The sequence below is a fragment of the Neopsephotus bourkii genome, unplaced genomic scaffold (genome assembly GCF_033783945.1).
Source record: "Neopsephotus bourkii isolate Nb327-2 ecotype Australia unplaced genomic scaffold, CSIRO-AGI_Nbou_v1 NB_1027, whole genome shotgun sequence".
Classification (NCBI taxonomy): domain Eukaryota; kingdom Metazoa; phylum Chordata; class Aves; order Psittaciformes; family Psittacidae; genus Neopsephotus; species Neopsephotus bourkii.
Genome location: NW_026901516.1, coordinates 1,347,227 through 1,363,265, shown reverse-complemented (window position 1 = coordinate 1,363,265; position 16,039 = coordinate 1,347,227). Strand labels below are relative to the sequence as shown.

General features: G+C 42.8%; 1 protein-coding gene across 3 annotated transcripts in view; it reads right to left on the bottom strand.

The window, feature by feature from the left end:
* The window catches only part of CABLES1 (Cdk5 and Abl enzyme substrate 1), a 69,180-nt gene that overhangs the window by 28,496 nt on the left and 24,645 nt on the right, over positions 1-16,039 (bottom strand). For all 3 annotated transcript variants that reach the window (XM_061360495.1, XM_061360493.1, XM_061360494.1), the window contains exons 2-3: positions 5,182-5,253; positions 2,599-2,691 (exon numbers count right to left, since the gene is read on the bottom strand). In XM_061360495.1, the coding sequence (XP_061216479.1) occupies positions 2,599-2,627 (29 nt within the window). In that variant the 5' untranslated portion in view covers positions 2,628-2,691; positions 5,182-5,253. The remainder of the gene's footprint in view (positions 1-2,598; positions 2,692-5,181; positions 5,254-16,039) is intronic.

Genomic DNA, 16,039 nt, shown 5'->3' with positions numbered 1-16,039 from the left:
AACCTCCCTGGGCAACCCATTCTAGTGCCTCACCACCCTAACAGGAAAAAATTTCTTCCTTATATCCAATCTAAACTTCCCCTGTTTAAGTTTTAACCCGTTACCCCTTTTCCTGTCACTACAGTCGCTAATGAACAGTCCATCCCCAGCATTCCTATAGCCCCCCTTCAGATACTGGAAGGCTGGTATTTTAACCACAGCCAGTCCAACCTTGCCACTGGACCACCAAAGGCTGGACCCAGAGCATCACTGCTCACCATGTATCATTCCCAGGGTTGAGAGAGGGAAAGCACTCAGTGCCACAGGACAAGGACATGTCACTTTGCAAGCTGAGAGCCACAAATAAGGGCAGTCAGCAGAGAAGGGAGCCCTTAGCTACCTACCACACTGCAGTTTGCTGTGACACTCATAGTCACAAGCCAGTGAAACAGTTACTGAATGCACTAGCCATTTTAACGCCCAGCTATCAAATTCACCACTCACAAATATGTTCTGTATAGATGGTTTCAAAGCTGGTTCCTCAAGTTAAGTGAAAGTCTAACATGCTGCGACAGAAGGGTCAGAGGTTCCACAGAGAACCCAACTCCAGCCTGTTTCAGCAGCTGCATCCTGCATGACCATGCATGAGCCCCCTGGGATGAAGTCCTGGGCACGGGAAGGAGCCCCAGGAGGGTTTTCTATCCATTGCAATAACTATGTTCCTCTTTGTCACAGGGAACAGGGGAGGACACCAACTTTAAAGGTCTTAACGTACTCAGAAACTGTTGACCTTACAATGAACACATAAAGTGGATCCAATGCCTGTTATTTTCCCACTAACTTGGGTGACTGCAACAGAATCCAGACCCCTCAGAAAAACTGGGTATGAGCTCAGCTTACTTACTGCTAGACTGAGCTGGCCACAGAGGCAACACAAAGTGTTGACTTTGCATTTTATTTTTAGCTAATATCGCTGTGGTTCTTTGTCTGTAAGACAAAAAGCATTTTCAAAACTGTGTACCTTATTCTTACTGTGTCTGTGGTCCAGATAAAGAGATCTTTGTTATGAATTATGGAAATGCTCTGCAAAACTGTGCTGATGAAGATAAGCCAGCTGAATAACAGAAGCTTACTCACTGTTTTCTTACAAACGATCTATGAATTAAGATAAAATGCTGCAAATATCCTACAAATATTTTTTTCAAAATGTGGAGAAAACAGTTTACAAATCAAATATTTATTCATTTTTTTCACGGGTAATATTCCTATAAAATTTATGCATGTATTTTATCTACCCATCTCAGAAAACACTCGTTATCTGTGGAATTTGCATAATACCTTATGAATAAGTATTTTTTGCCATAAGAAATCCCCAGAGCACACATCTATTATGCACAAACCAGACTAAAATTAGAGGTCTGCTTTTCAGTGTTTGATTCCACATGTATTTATTGTAAAGACAATGATCAGCTGCCAGCTAGACAGCAGTCAAGTCAACAGTTCTTCATGTGTTTGTTTGCTACAAAAGCTGTTTCTAAAAAGCTGCCATCCCTCGGAGCCACCTTCGGAGCCACAGTATTTCTGTTGATCACTACCTTTCACTGCATTTAATTGTCTGCATGAGAATAAACATGAGGAAAATTTTGCTTGAGCCAAGTAACACCTACCAGAATTCAACTCACAAAACCTGTGGTTCAGTGCGATGTCAGAATTTCTATGGACCTGGCTCCACATTTAATGGAAACCATAGGCACAAATCAGTCCACAGGAATGTACGCTGTTCTCACTCACTGCAGTTTTGCAAGAACAGGCATATGCAAGGGTCAGCTCTCAGTGGGACTACATGTGGTCTCTAAGCAACCTCTTCGGATAGCCTATTTCAAACCTTTCATGTTCGGAAGGGCAAGAATAAAACCATGAGGCACACAGGGAAAAACACCAGAGAGGGCAGCTGTCTTCTTTGTAAGCAGTGAGGAGCTAGTTTCACGTCTGAGCTGGATGATACTGAAATAAAGAACCTGTTTTACTGATGGGAACATCACAACAAGCGCCATGCCTCTGCTGTAAGGGAAGTTCTGTCTGACCATAGACGTCAGGTCAGGCTGCACGCCTCACACATCCAATGGGAGTCCCTCTGCCTGCCTTGAAGACATGGATACCACTCCTCACCTTGCCACAACCATCCCTAGCTGTGTGCTTACCAGTCAGCACTTTGTATCCAACTGACAGATGTTGAAATATCATTCAGCCATTGCTAAACTTGACCCAGCAGGTTTGGCCATGTGCCCCTCTCACACTTCCCACTACCCTCGAAGAAATGCAACCAGATTATGCCTAGTTTACTCAAACAGCAACACAGATTTTCCTTTTATACAGGTTGTTTGTACTAAGGAAACACAGGTCTCAAAAATGCATGGGCTAGCACTTCCATTGACTCGTGCTTCACTCAAGGAAGCATGCACTGCAGCCTGCACCTTCACAGGCTATTTTAAAGGCCATTACTATGTATGTGGCAAGTGGCATCGGCACGCTGTGCTCTTGCATGGGGATGCTGACCCTGCCCTTCCCCTCACACCCCATGGATCGCCTTTGCAGAAGCAGGCTTTGCATGCACAGTACCTGCCGTTTCTGGTATCATGCTGCCGCATGTTCTTGATAAAATGAACCTTCTTAAAGTTCTTTGGTCTGGGTGATCCTGAGAGTGTCCGACATCTGAAAAATAAATCAGTTGGAGGGAGAGGGGAGGGAGGAAGAAGAAGTGCTCAGTTCCCTGCTATACAGCCAAGAAGTCTACACAAAGGCAGGAAGGAAAGACGAGACAAATGATTCAAGTCACCCTGTGTTAGGGATGGGCAAGAACAATAAAGACAATAAGTCTGGAAACATGACAGCTCAAATAAAAAAAAGATATTTGAAATAATAATAAGAAAAGGCAACACTCCCCACCGCCCTTCATGCAAAAAACACGTCATAAAAATATCTGAGCAAAATAAAACTTCCTGTAATCTGCCGTGACAGCTCAGCCAGCGCTTTCAGAGGAAAAAACAAATTAAACCAAAATCTGGTAAATATGTGATTTTCCCACTCACACCAACCCCCGAACTTTTGTGTCCTACCCTCCTCAGCTACTGGTAAAGGAGCTACTGAGGACAGTTCTTGCTTCTTTTAATTTTAGAAAGATTTAAAATCTCTAATTTGAAAGGATAATTCCTATTTGCTTTGAACTCTAAATACTAATTTTCACGTTCCTGACAGCATACAAACCAACTGAAAATGAAATAAATTACCTCAGGAAAAAAATACCATTCTTCTTAACATTAATCCTTAAATCTGTTTTACATCTGAACATACTTTTTAAATCGCAGTTACAGAAAGAAATAGCCGGAGGCAGGAGGGATGAGACAAACAGCAATATTCCCCACCCCCTTCCAGCCTTGCTCTTTTTAATCAGCTAAAACCACAGCACATGTGAAAGCTTTCTCTGTTTCATCTCCATGCTGTTTTGTTACAAGGCACGGCATGGCGCACAGACACTGGAAATAACTGTGCACTGCCTGGCCAGGGCTGCTGCATCCTCTGTGGGAGCTAAGGGACAGGCACAGAACTATAGGATGGTTTGGGTCTGAACGGACCTTAAAGGTCATCCAGTTCCAACCCCCCTGCCATGGGCAGGGATACCTTCCACTGGACCAGGTTACTCAAAGCGCCGTCCAACCTGGCCTTGAACACTGACAGGGATGGGGCAGACACAGCTTCTCTGGGCAACCTGTGCCAGTGCCTCATCACCCTCATAGTGAAGAATTTCTTCTTTCTTTACTAAGTACAAGCAATCCTCAAAAAAGCATGTATCAAATGCACTACCAGCACATGGGACCAGCACAGTACCTCTGTATTGAGCCTCCCTAACCTACTTCTTCCATCCTCTCCTATGCACTGGCAACGTTCACCAGCTTCCCAAGCCCAAGAGGTCCCTTTGTTTGACTGGAACGACAGACCACTGGTCCCAAGCCACCAGGGACTGCCAGTTCCTGTTGTACCAAATGCCATCACTGTGCACAGGCATACATCACTTGGCCATGTCTGCCTTCCTCCTGCTAGTAAAATCCTTGAGATTCCCTCACCCTCTGTTTGTAATTAATTAGCCTTGTTAAGCTTCTTCAGGGGAAAATACTGTCAAGAGAGAGGATCCACCACCAATTCTGCAAATTAGCAAGTAAAGATACTGCCGCGCAAACCACGCTTTGTATCTTTTGCCAATTATATGTGTTTGAATAATTTATGAGAATGCTTCATAACATGCTGGTAAGCATTCAGTGGTAAGCTTTGTAAAAATAATCAAGCCTTGGTAATAGGCCAGTTGGTACAGCCTCTGCTATTAAGTCTTTGCTTTGAGGTGTTGGAAGAGACAGCCGATCTGCATGTGGATAAACAACGTCATAGGCTAAGCACTGATATAAACCAGCTGAATTACAGGTCCCAAGATAAAGAGACATTGAAAATCCAGCTGCCCCCTTGCCGAACAGCTGACCTGGAAGCATACCACGTACTGGTCAGATTACTGATCAGCCTGAACTGTTAAACAGTAGTTTCATTTCCCATCACACCAGAGCATTCCCTAGACTAATTACTGCAGTCCCCATAGAAGCTGTGGTCTCCTGGATGCAGAAATAAAACCACATTGAAGCTGCTGATATAACAAGGATAGGGGCAGCTTTGTTAGTGAGGTGGCAGTCACAAACATACCTGCCAACATGCAAAGATAGTAATGCTGGCTACTGAAACAAGATTGCATGTGCTGAGAGAACAAATGATAAAAATCCATTAAAAAATGATAATAGTAAAAATACTGGCCTTCAGAAGCTTACTTTATCAAACCAGCTGCAGTTACTCGTTAAAGGTACTACTTACATTATGGGGTAGTTACGTTAGTGACAACTAACCTTTTTTATTACTTGAATCTGACTTTTAATTTCCTGACATTCTATTTAAATACTGACTTCTTATTTAATAGCCTAAAGCCAGGGAATGTGTAATTTATGTCACCTACCACCTTGCGGGGTGCGTGAGGTTTCAATACCTTTACCCACTAAGAACATCTTAACGCAAACACCCAGCTGCTTTTCGACATGGGAACAGACAGCAGGTCTGTCCATGTATGTGCCTTACAGACAAAGTAACCAGAGAGAAAGTGAATAAAAAGACCTCCGCAGTGGGGCATTTTCCTCAATGTCCTCCAGGGTCTCCAGAGAAGATCGCTGGGAGATCAGCCGACGTCTGCAGAGAAAACAGAACACAAAACATCATCGCTGGTTAGAGGGCACGATGAAGCCCTCATAAAGCTCACAAACCACCATTCACTAGCCAACCCACACCTTTGGATATTAATAAATTTTGATCCATTCTGCTTATCTCACTGAACCTATTTGGTGCCAAACTGAACTTACTCCATACAAGCTTCTATAGCAAAACAAAGTTTGACACTTTCCAGCAGCTCCTCCTCAGTTTGCGTTTTCAGATTTTCCTTCCTTCAAGGGTTTAACACCAACCTACCACCAGTCCCACATTTGCTGTGGTATAGTTTGCAATGCTACGAGTACGGTTCTTTGATAAAATAATGAAGACATAGAGCTACAGAGACCGCCTGCCATTTGCACAGCCACATGGGACAATTCTCTTTGCCCCTTGCCCTTTTTACCAAATAAATGCCACTTGTTTCTCAGTGATATCCATCTCATCACTCCAGGGAGGAATGACTGAAGAGAGATGAAAGATGACAGAGCTGGCAGCACTGGGCACAAACCAGCAGTTTCAAAGGAAGCTCTGACCATCCCTGTCAGTAGCACAGATGAGTTTAGTCCTGTTTTAATCAGTTTTCTATGGCTGAGCCAGATCCCTCCTCCAATTCAGTGAAATGAAGTCAAGAATTCTTAGTATTTCAACTTCTTTAACTGTTCAGAAAAAGAGCATGGAAGAATCCCTGAAACAGGCTTGTGTTTAGCAGCAATTGCTGCCGCACATCGTCCAAACACCCCAAAGGCAGCACAAAATGAGGAGCTGCCCCCAGCCCCCCAAAAGCCACTGTAAATACAAAAACCAAATGCGTGAGATACAGCCTACATAATAAAAAATTAAGCTAGCAATCATCAAAATGACCCTACTGGCAGATGTGAGAGCCAGAAGAGTGAGGGGACCATGCCACAGCACCCACCTAGCACGAGGACTGCCAGAACCCATCACTTCTAGGTGCCACTGCTGAGGTGTACATACCTCACCAATGATTTATGAGTATGAACTTAAATCAGCCTCCACAGACTACCACTATTTTTCCCCATTTACCTATTAATAATATATTATTTATATGCATACAATATATCCATTATTTTAATAATTATTACTCTATTATCTTTCCCACCAAGCTGCCTTACTGCCTTCATCTGCAAGCAAAGAGTTTCCAGAATCTCACTGTGTTATGAGCACCTCTATGCTTTCAAGGGTGCTCACTGATTTATCCTATGCTGTAGTTTCACATTAAATTGTTTTCTCTGATGCCAGCATAAGCAGTTTCTAATCCCTCTTGCAATTTGCTAGCCACTCCAGTTGTGCTGCTACAACTGTTCCTGCAGCCGTGATGCAAATCTGATTACTGAAATGTTTTTCAGTTCAAAATAACCCTGAGGCTCAGTAATTCAGTTTACTACTAGTTCAAACACCACATTTCCATTACTAACCCCCAGACGACACGTTTCAGGATGGTCTGGATGTGTATGCAGCATTTCACGTACTTAGAAAATCATGAAACCCCCCCTCAATTCATAGAGCAACTAAGTGTGAAACATAATCCTCTTAGGAAAATATGCAAACCTAAATCCCCTCAGGCTTTGTCTAAACTAGAATTTTAGATATGGTGCAAGACAGGATACACCTTCAAAATGCCAAGAGAAAATAAAGTCTGTATTTCAGGGTGTGCTGAATTTGCTGGGATGGACAAAAAGAGACCAAGTATCTGTCTCCTTTACCCACGGGTGCTCCCTCAGCTCCATTATCAGAAGACATAGAGATGCTCTTACAGAGAGAAACTCAGATCAGGAGGAGCTCCCCCTCCATTTTCAGTTACACTGGCGTACAAACAAAGTTGGAAGGGTCAGCTATCAGCCCCACTGATGTAGCAGATGATCACTGTTGCTTTTTAGTACCTATTTATATGTCATTAGTTTAATAACATGCTTAAATGATAATACCCTCCCATCTTGCGGTATTACATCACCAAAAGCATACTTGTCACATTGTTAGTCTAAGGGATATAAACAACAGTACAACTGTGCCACCTTCTTTGTATTAAATTTATCAGATTAGTCACAAAGTATTGCTTGTAGATGCCTGTTAGATGTCATAGGTGCTTGTACACCACCAGATGCATATTCTGGCCACCACTGCAACCCTCCTCCAAGTCTCCTCACCCAAAGTTATGCATCATCCTCAATTTCATTGCCAGTGGCTCGGCAGAGGAGGGTTTGAAGAGCCTACATTTGCATCTGTTACTAAGGCAGATGCATTGGTTGGCTGAAAAACACACAACTGCATTTCATCAGCTGGTTGTTCAGTTACCTGGTGACTGTTCAGATTCCTCTGGCTTTCCTCACTGGTCTCAACTTCTTAAACCGATAACGAGGGATCCTGACTCCTGGCTTTTGCTTGGTAACACTGAATGCAACACAGGCTGCGTAAGAATTGCTGCCACCCCTGCTGGCACTGAAGCTCACAATGATTTTCATCAGTAATGATTTTTGCAGTATTCTGGGTGCTAACACAGCAAGCGAGTCTTCATGGAGAAGGGGAGAAGCTCTTGCTCACATGAGCTTGTGAAAGGAGCACTGATACCTCATCTTCCTTCCAACTAGTGTGAACATAAGTATGACTCTGGATAAATTCATCCTGGAAGGAAGAAAGCAGATGAGCTCCCCTCTCCCACCAAAATCACCAGCAATGAAGAAGCACGGGTCACATAGAAGAGTGCAGTGACATAAACAGGGGCTGGTTCAGCCCAATCCCCTCCCTGTGCTGGCATTGTGAGGGGGAAGATATCCAGTTCAGCATCCAAACCACCTGAAAACTGCCACTTCTTTCACCTCTTCTCAAAATCGTTAGTTTTAACTGATTCATCTCCCTGCACAATCACAGGAGCACCAGTGAGGCAGATCAGCAGCAACTCTGCTGAGATCAGTTCATATTTCCTGTACCTTCTTTTCACTGAAGAAGCTCAGCCACAATGAATTATGTGCAATTATTCCACTTTATCTTCAATCTTTATTTTGAGGGCTAATTAAGATGACCTAAATACCAATACTTTATAAGCTTTCCACAGCTGGATATTGCACCAGAAATGCTGGCTAATGAACCTGCCTGCTGTGAACCAAGTCACATTCTGTGCCACACACACAGGAAAAACACAGTTCTGGAAAAGCGAAGCTTTTGAAAGCACATACCAGGGAATACAAGCAAAACCAGTTTCCCGTTGTCTTCATTAAAAACTAATCACCTCAACTGGTGTTTAATATTCAGATTAATTTATCATCTTTCCTCAGGCAAGCAGTCAGGGATTGTCTATACAGCTTCTAAAAGTGTTATTGATTAATGTGCTCCAGCAGTTGGTGTATGTAGATACCTGCACTGAAATAAAGTGGTTTATATCACACACCACCATCATTCTTACATAAAGCTGTGTTGATACTTACTTTATAATTAAAAATGTCCTATTTCAGTAATAATTAGGGGAAAATCCTTCTATTATTAAGAAAGAGTATATGCAGACCAAACAAAATAGCACTATGTGAATCACACAGGATTCAGGCTTTGGGATAAGTCTGTAGGCAGATGCATTTTCAATATAAAATGCTTTAAAACTTGTGCAGAGTAAACGTCAGCCAGTTAACACATGGAACTGCCCTTAACAGCAAAATGAAAGATGTTCATTTCTCCTAGTTCACAGAATTGTAGATTCAGAACAGTAAGCCTTCAAAAACTCCTCCTAGTTTAGCTACCACATATGAGTTATGACAAACACACCCCTCTCCCCAAACCCCCATGCCTGCAGAAGAAAGCTGTTCAGCTCTGGGAAGATAATGACCTCCCACTTCTAACGACCATCAGCTCTCATAGGACACTGCCAGTCACAGTCTCATGCAACTTAAGGACTTTTTTTTTGTTTTAAAATCATGGAATATCACTTTCCCTTAAACATCTACTTATTTGTTGTTTCCTCCTTGTTCCCTGTGTAATTGTTACACGAGCCCAGAAATAACCAATACCCAACAATCACATTCGAAGCTCAGTTTAAATACAGAGATTAAAGAGATATTTGATGCCTTGGTCTTTTAAACAGCTGTTTTCTGAGATGTTCATGACCCTGTCTGCATACTGGATTTATCTTTGACCAGCTGTCTGAATCTCTTTGGTAGTTTCTTAAAACCTACCTTTTCCCTCTCCAAAGTCAGATTAATACGTGGCTTAATGGCAAGAAATAAAGTAAAACACAAGGACAAACAAAATAAAGAAGGTCTGTAATCAGAGCAGCAAACTGTCAAAGCGAGTAGACTGCAAAAAGATTCACCGTAACCAGCCCATCAATCAGTAGAAAATTATCTTCACTGTCTATGGCTGCAAAATACTCAGTTCAATTATGTTAAACATACAAAATCTTAAGCCTCCCAGACAGGAGGTGATCAAAAAATTAAGCTGTAATCAGAACACTGGACAAATTCATTCATTCAGGAAGGAAGCCGATGATAATCCAAGAGATAAGGAAAAATAAATCCACGTGTAATGACTTTCTAGGACAGCTACAAAGCCAGGAAGAAAGGCTGCATTTTAAATACACCTAAGTCCTGTGAAAGCTGTGGGTGTAGATCTCCTCTGCTTCTGTTAAGATTACAAACCTACAGCGGCTGAAGCCAGCTGCATAGGTATCACTGGCTCCCAAAACAAAAGCATCCATCAAGACAAGCTTTTCCACTTTGTATGGGACAACTGCATCCCTTCAGAGATGCAGTGATGATGGGACGTGAGTGCTAACCATCTGAACATCTGCAGATTGAGTTAACACTGATAGGAGAACTTGGGAGGGCAAAGATGTTTCAGCAGCTGAAGACTGCTGGTAGTTCATATGCCCACTTGACCACCTCCTCCCTTCAGGTGGCCAGGGAAAATGGATGTGCACCAACAAGAGCCATGGTGCAGAAACATGAGGGTTAGTACCTTCTCTGTGTTTACAATCACATTTCTAATACTGTGCCTTGGGAGCATCAGAGAAGCACAAGACTGCCTGGCACTTGGAAAATTCTGAATTCCTTATTTTCACAGTACTTTCATCACAAAAAAAATGTATCCTACGCTCAGGAAGACTACCCTAGGTATGTACACAAAGGGAATGGAAAGAAAGCCATTATAAGACTTGCAGCAATGGGGAATGAGATCAGGATACCCCAAGGTTTGCCTAGAGGTGTAAGTGAAGGGTTTCCCTCTACCATCCATCCACCCTTCTGAAAGGTACAGGGTTCAGACTCAAAGAAGAGTGCTTGCTCAAAAGCCAACCTACTGTTGCCCAAAAGCCAACACAGTCCTTTGCAAACATTTCCTGGGGACTTACCAAAACATCTCTCAATATGCAACTCCCACAGGTCTAACCACACAGAGCATTACTGTGATCCTACCTCTAAAGGAACAGCAACCCTAGGACTGTTTTTTATATTGTGCTTTATATTGTGCCCTCCAGCACCAAAATAGTTTGAACAGTAAAACAAGGAGAGTATGCAATGAGAGTTCATTGAGGTTTCTAGGTGCTAGAATGCAAAAAGTCAATATATGTATTATGTTTTACAAGTACATTTATATACATGGTTTAGTAATGGATTTGGCAGTCCTGGGGTAACGGTTGGACTTAATGAACTCAAAGGTCTTTTCCAACCTAGTTGATTCTACATACATACATATATAAACATAATTCTGGTCTATAGCCCACAACAAACCTTGGCTGTTCAGTATTTCAGTTCTTTCAGCACGTGCTGGCCACAAACACATCTTCCATGCAAGTCTGAGTTTCGAGTAATGTACATGTACCATCCTCCTCCCTAACTCCCTTGGAGCTAGGATTTGGGAACAAACAGGAACGCAGCTGCCAGCTGCCTCTCCTGGGCCAGAGGAGCATGCAGGCAGCAGACCCAGGCAAATGTCCTGTCCCCAGCAGCCCCAGCCCCTTCTTCACCCTGGGGAAACAGCTGAATGCCTCTGCCTGAGCTCCCAGGCTAAGCTGCCGTCAATTAATACACCCTTCTGAAATATTATACAAGACATCAGCTGTGTACAAATCCCCATTCACTTCCTGACCCCTGACTTCAAGACCCAGCATGAACCCAGATGAAAGACCCACTAATGAGTCACCTCTCACCCTCCCTCTGAAGCTTCTACTGGGATTCCTATGTCCCAGCTCATTTTCTTCCTATCTTTTGCCAATATCACAGGAAGACAAACACAGGAAAAACAAACCCTGAGACTATTAAAAATTATTACAGGAAACAGAGTTTCCAGGAGCTGCCCAAACTGATATAAAGCGGGTTTTAATTGTATGCTATCATAATTATGCAGCGGAGGCAGTCTCTGCAAAGAACATCAAACTCCATTTAGGACTTCCAAGCTGCACAGCACATTGGCAAGGCTGCCCACAACAGGAGTTAAAAGCATCTGGCGCATGCTGAAAATGGGTTATCTTGTTAATTCAACAGCCCAACCCAAATACACAGGGAGCATACACCAGGAGACTTCCATTTAGCTGTCATTTATGTGCGGGCAGGATGCAAACGCGATGTAAGACCACAGCCTTCTGCACCAGGCTTTGGAGGAAAGTCTCTGACACACAAATCCTGAGCCAGCAGGACCCCCGACAACCTGCTCCTCTTGGGATGTGTACTGCAAGAAGAGAGACTTTCAAACCTTAGGCTAGCAGTAATTAGGAGAATGACATGTCTCCTTGGTCTCCATCAACCATTCAGGGGTAAGCAGGAAGACGGACAGGAAACAAAGGGACAAGGAGAGAGCTATGACATGAACATACCCCCATGCTAGACTCTTCCCAAACCAGATGTCTCTCCTGCACTTAGTATCCTATCTGCATTGCCATCCAGCTTGTTCCTCATCCTCCCACAAAAGCCAAGGCAGAAACCCCAAAATACACAGTGCTCAAACTGCTGCCTGCTGACCTATCTGCACATAACATCTCAGCATGAAAAATATCTACACTGCCACCCCAAAGGTAGGATATTTACATTTTGTAGTGTACAAATCATACTGATGTTAAATACAGGGTACCAACCAAAATAATGAAGAAAGAATGAAAGATGCCAACATGACGATACTGAAGTATCCCACTGACCTTTCTTTCATAGTGTGACAATTCAACATAATGCTTTGTTCACAAATTATTATGTGGCTTGACACATGTGATCCTTGAAAGTGCCCACAAAATTCTAGCATGGCTCTATCCCAACGTCCCAGAGGTCTGGTTGTATCAAATATAAAAACAAGAGTACCAGCAAAGCTAAGAGACAGGGGACTTACACTACAATTGTGGAGAAGCAAGCTGTTCAATAACAAAACATTTATATAGTGTGAATGTGTATATGCGTGTGCACAGAAAAACAGAAGGTATGGTGGAACTAGTTTTGGGGGGTTTCATAGCATCTTGCACAATTCATCTTGATATATTAATTACTAGTCTTGCTATAAGACATGATTCTGGGAGGAAGTGCATTCAAAATTGGGCATTGATATGAAATCTCTAGTGAAGGAAAAAAACGTGGTTGTGTCTAAGGAGACTGGAGGAGCGATCACCACATGTTGCTGATTCTGGAGGCCCTTTCATTTTTCCTTCCCCAGCTGGATTCCCAATTCGCCAAAGATAGATCTTGTTTGAAATCCAGCATCTTCCCTCTGCAGGCAGCTGCCCTTGCACCCAGTCCTCCTACTGCTGGCTCTATCTGAGCCATAATGAGGAGCTGTAGCTGCAGTTCAGTAAGATTAGTCTAAAGACAGCAGAATGTTCACAGATTCTGAAGGGCCTAAAATCTACATCCTCTATTATCAGTAACCAATGATTTACAGATTCACTGCCTTCACTTTACTGACTCTGCAGCAATGTGATAGCTTTCAGAAGGCTTGTGAACAGTGATTTATTTTGAGTATGCCTGCACACTGCCACAGCTGCATTTTTGAGAGCAGCCATTACCTAATAACCTAACACATATTATCATGGTATAACATCAATGGGCATCAGCTTAATTAAAGACACTCAAATCTAGCAAAGGAGCAAACAAGTTTAATCATCTGTCCCTATGAAAACAAGGATGCTTGCCAAAGCAGATACAATAACACTGTAAAGAACATACAAATTCTCCATCTTTATGTCCTTTATCTACAGTAAATCCCACACCATAATAGCCTTTGCCTGATCAACATTAATCTAACAGATTCTTCATGTGTCATTTCTGCCTGACAAACTGTGTGTGTTATAAAATGATTAATATTTAGGTCTGTCCAAAAGTAACATTGCTCCTCAAATGGCACATCCTCAGGATACCTATTCCTAAGAACATAAAGGAGGATTCCAACTTGTAAACCAAGTACTTGAGTAAGACACACTGCAAGATCAGTCCTTGAAGTATCAAATCCCATGATGCTGTACTTCAGAGTAACTGAAGTTCTGGAATTAAGTAAGAAACTCACTTGCAAGTCAAGGCTATATGCCATAGAGACCATGACACACATGCACTGCCAAGTCTTCTGAAAAAAAGACTTCGATTCTAGCCTGCACACATGACTATGCAATTAAAACTGCTGTGTTTTCCTCTTTGTTTTCCTTATTCCATCTGTGGTATTTCTTAGATTACCTACAACCCAACCTCCTATCCCCATCTTGCCTCCAGATGCACATATTCTACCTGGGAAAACATACTCCCTCATTCTAACACTAGACTTAGAAGAAGAGATCTGAACAGTCACTTGATAAACCTCACTGCTTAAAAAAAAATATATCCTAGGCACTGAGAATTGCCTGGATAAAGTTCTTTTGAAGGAAAATATATGTCCTGCCCCGCTATGTGAACAGGACACAAATACCACACCAAACAAGTGCAAGCTAGCATGAGGCATTTCACGCATGACGTATGAATGCTGGCACAGGTGGTGGCAATCAGACTGTTTACTGATGCACACTTTGGATTTTGTTCTGGGCACACGTGCTGCGAATCTCCTCAGGATCAGGCACTTTTTCCACCATCCCCTTACATACCCAAGAATCAATGACCTCCTATTCCTAGCCATGCATTGCTAAAGCCCAAGCCAATTCATACGGTTCAGAGAAATCAAATATTGGTAGCTTAGATATCTAACACCGAGTATACTTTTGGATATCTGGGATAATGCATGACAGTTCAGTGCCATAATTTTAAATATTATTAAATCCACAGGGATTAATGCCTTCTTGCCTCACACACAGATAAAGTGTTAGTCCACACAGTTTAATGACAAAGATATTTGAGTAAAAAAAAAAGATGTATTTACTTAAAATATTGCATTTGTTTATGCTTTACTTAAAAACATACTTGCAGTATGTTATAACAAGATCCATAATAGGTTAACCACAGAATGGTTTGGGCTGGAAATGACCTTAAGATCATCTAGTTCCAGCCCCTGTGCCATGGGCAGGGACATCTCACACTACACCAGGTCGCCCAAGGCTCTGTCCAGCTTGGCCTTGAACACTGTCAGGGATGGAACATTCACCACTTCTTTGGGCAACCCATTCCAGTGCCTCACGACCCTTACAGTAAAGAATTTCTTCCTTATATCCAATCTAAACTTCCCCTGTTTAAGTTTAAACCCATTATCCCATCTCCTATAGCTATAGTCCCTGATGCAAGAGTCCCTCTCCAGCATCCTTTAGAACCCCTAATGTAACATGTGGTTCTGCAGCTGTACCATTTGCTCACTGTTGACATATGGTGATACAGTAGTGTCCAGTATTTAGAGAAGCTTGCCAAGAAGCCTCCCCACCTGTTTTCACAACAGGGAGTACCCAGCAGACACCCAAATGAGCTTTTCACTGGCTTGGCAAATGCAACCTGTATCTGCAGGCTGGGGAACTGCCTCTCCCAGGATCAGTACTTCCCCAGAAGCGTACACCACAACTGGCACAGCCCGGAGGCCAAGAAAGCATCTCCCCTACTCTCTACTGTGCACAGCCTCTTCCAAGAGCACCGTTCCCACTCACTCACAGGACAAACACTGCTCTACCACCCAGAAACAGCTGGATGTGAAGACCTGAAAGGGTCTCAGATTTATGGCCCTTTATATTCTTATATTTCCCACCTACTGTGGTAAGAGCTGCGCTATCACATGTACAGAAATACTGCTTATTCTGGTAATCTGAGCAGTCTCCTACTGAGTAAATTACTTGTTTATTAGAGAACTGAATTTTTCTGGGTGTCAACTAGTTGGTTGTCCAGCAAATACCCAGAACTGAGATACCAGTTTTCAACCAGTCAGGGCGGGGAGGGAGAGGGGAAGGAGAAATCCAAGAAATTTGAACAATGCCCTTAACAACATGCTTCAACTTTTGGTCAGCCCTGAAGCAGTTAAGCAGTTGGACTACATGATCATTGCAGGTCACTTGGATCTGAAATATTTACTCCGTTTTATCCTAAAAGCAGATTCAACAACACACCAGAAGTGAGGAAAGCTGCCAGAGCACTTTGCTAGACTGGGTCTATCAATATTTGAGCAATAAAAAGCATCTCATAGTGACAAATCTGGCCAAAAAAGTGAAATATAGATGGCTGGTTTAAGACCAGCATTATTAGAAGGCAGCACAAGACCCATATTTCACGTTTACATACTTGGCAAGCTTCCCTGCCTTGGTTCACCCATGTCAGAGCTGTGTGCACTATCTCCACATACAGCCATGCCGTGCCAGAAGAACCAGAAGCAGCAGCTCAGGCTGCCCTCTTAAAGCACG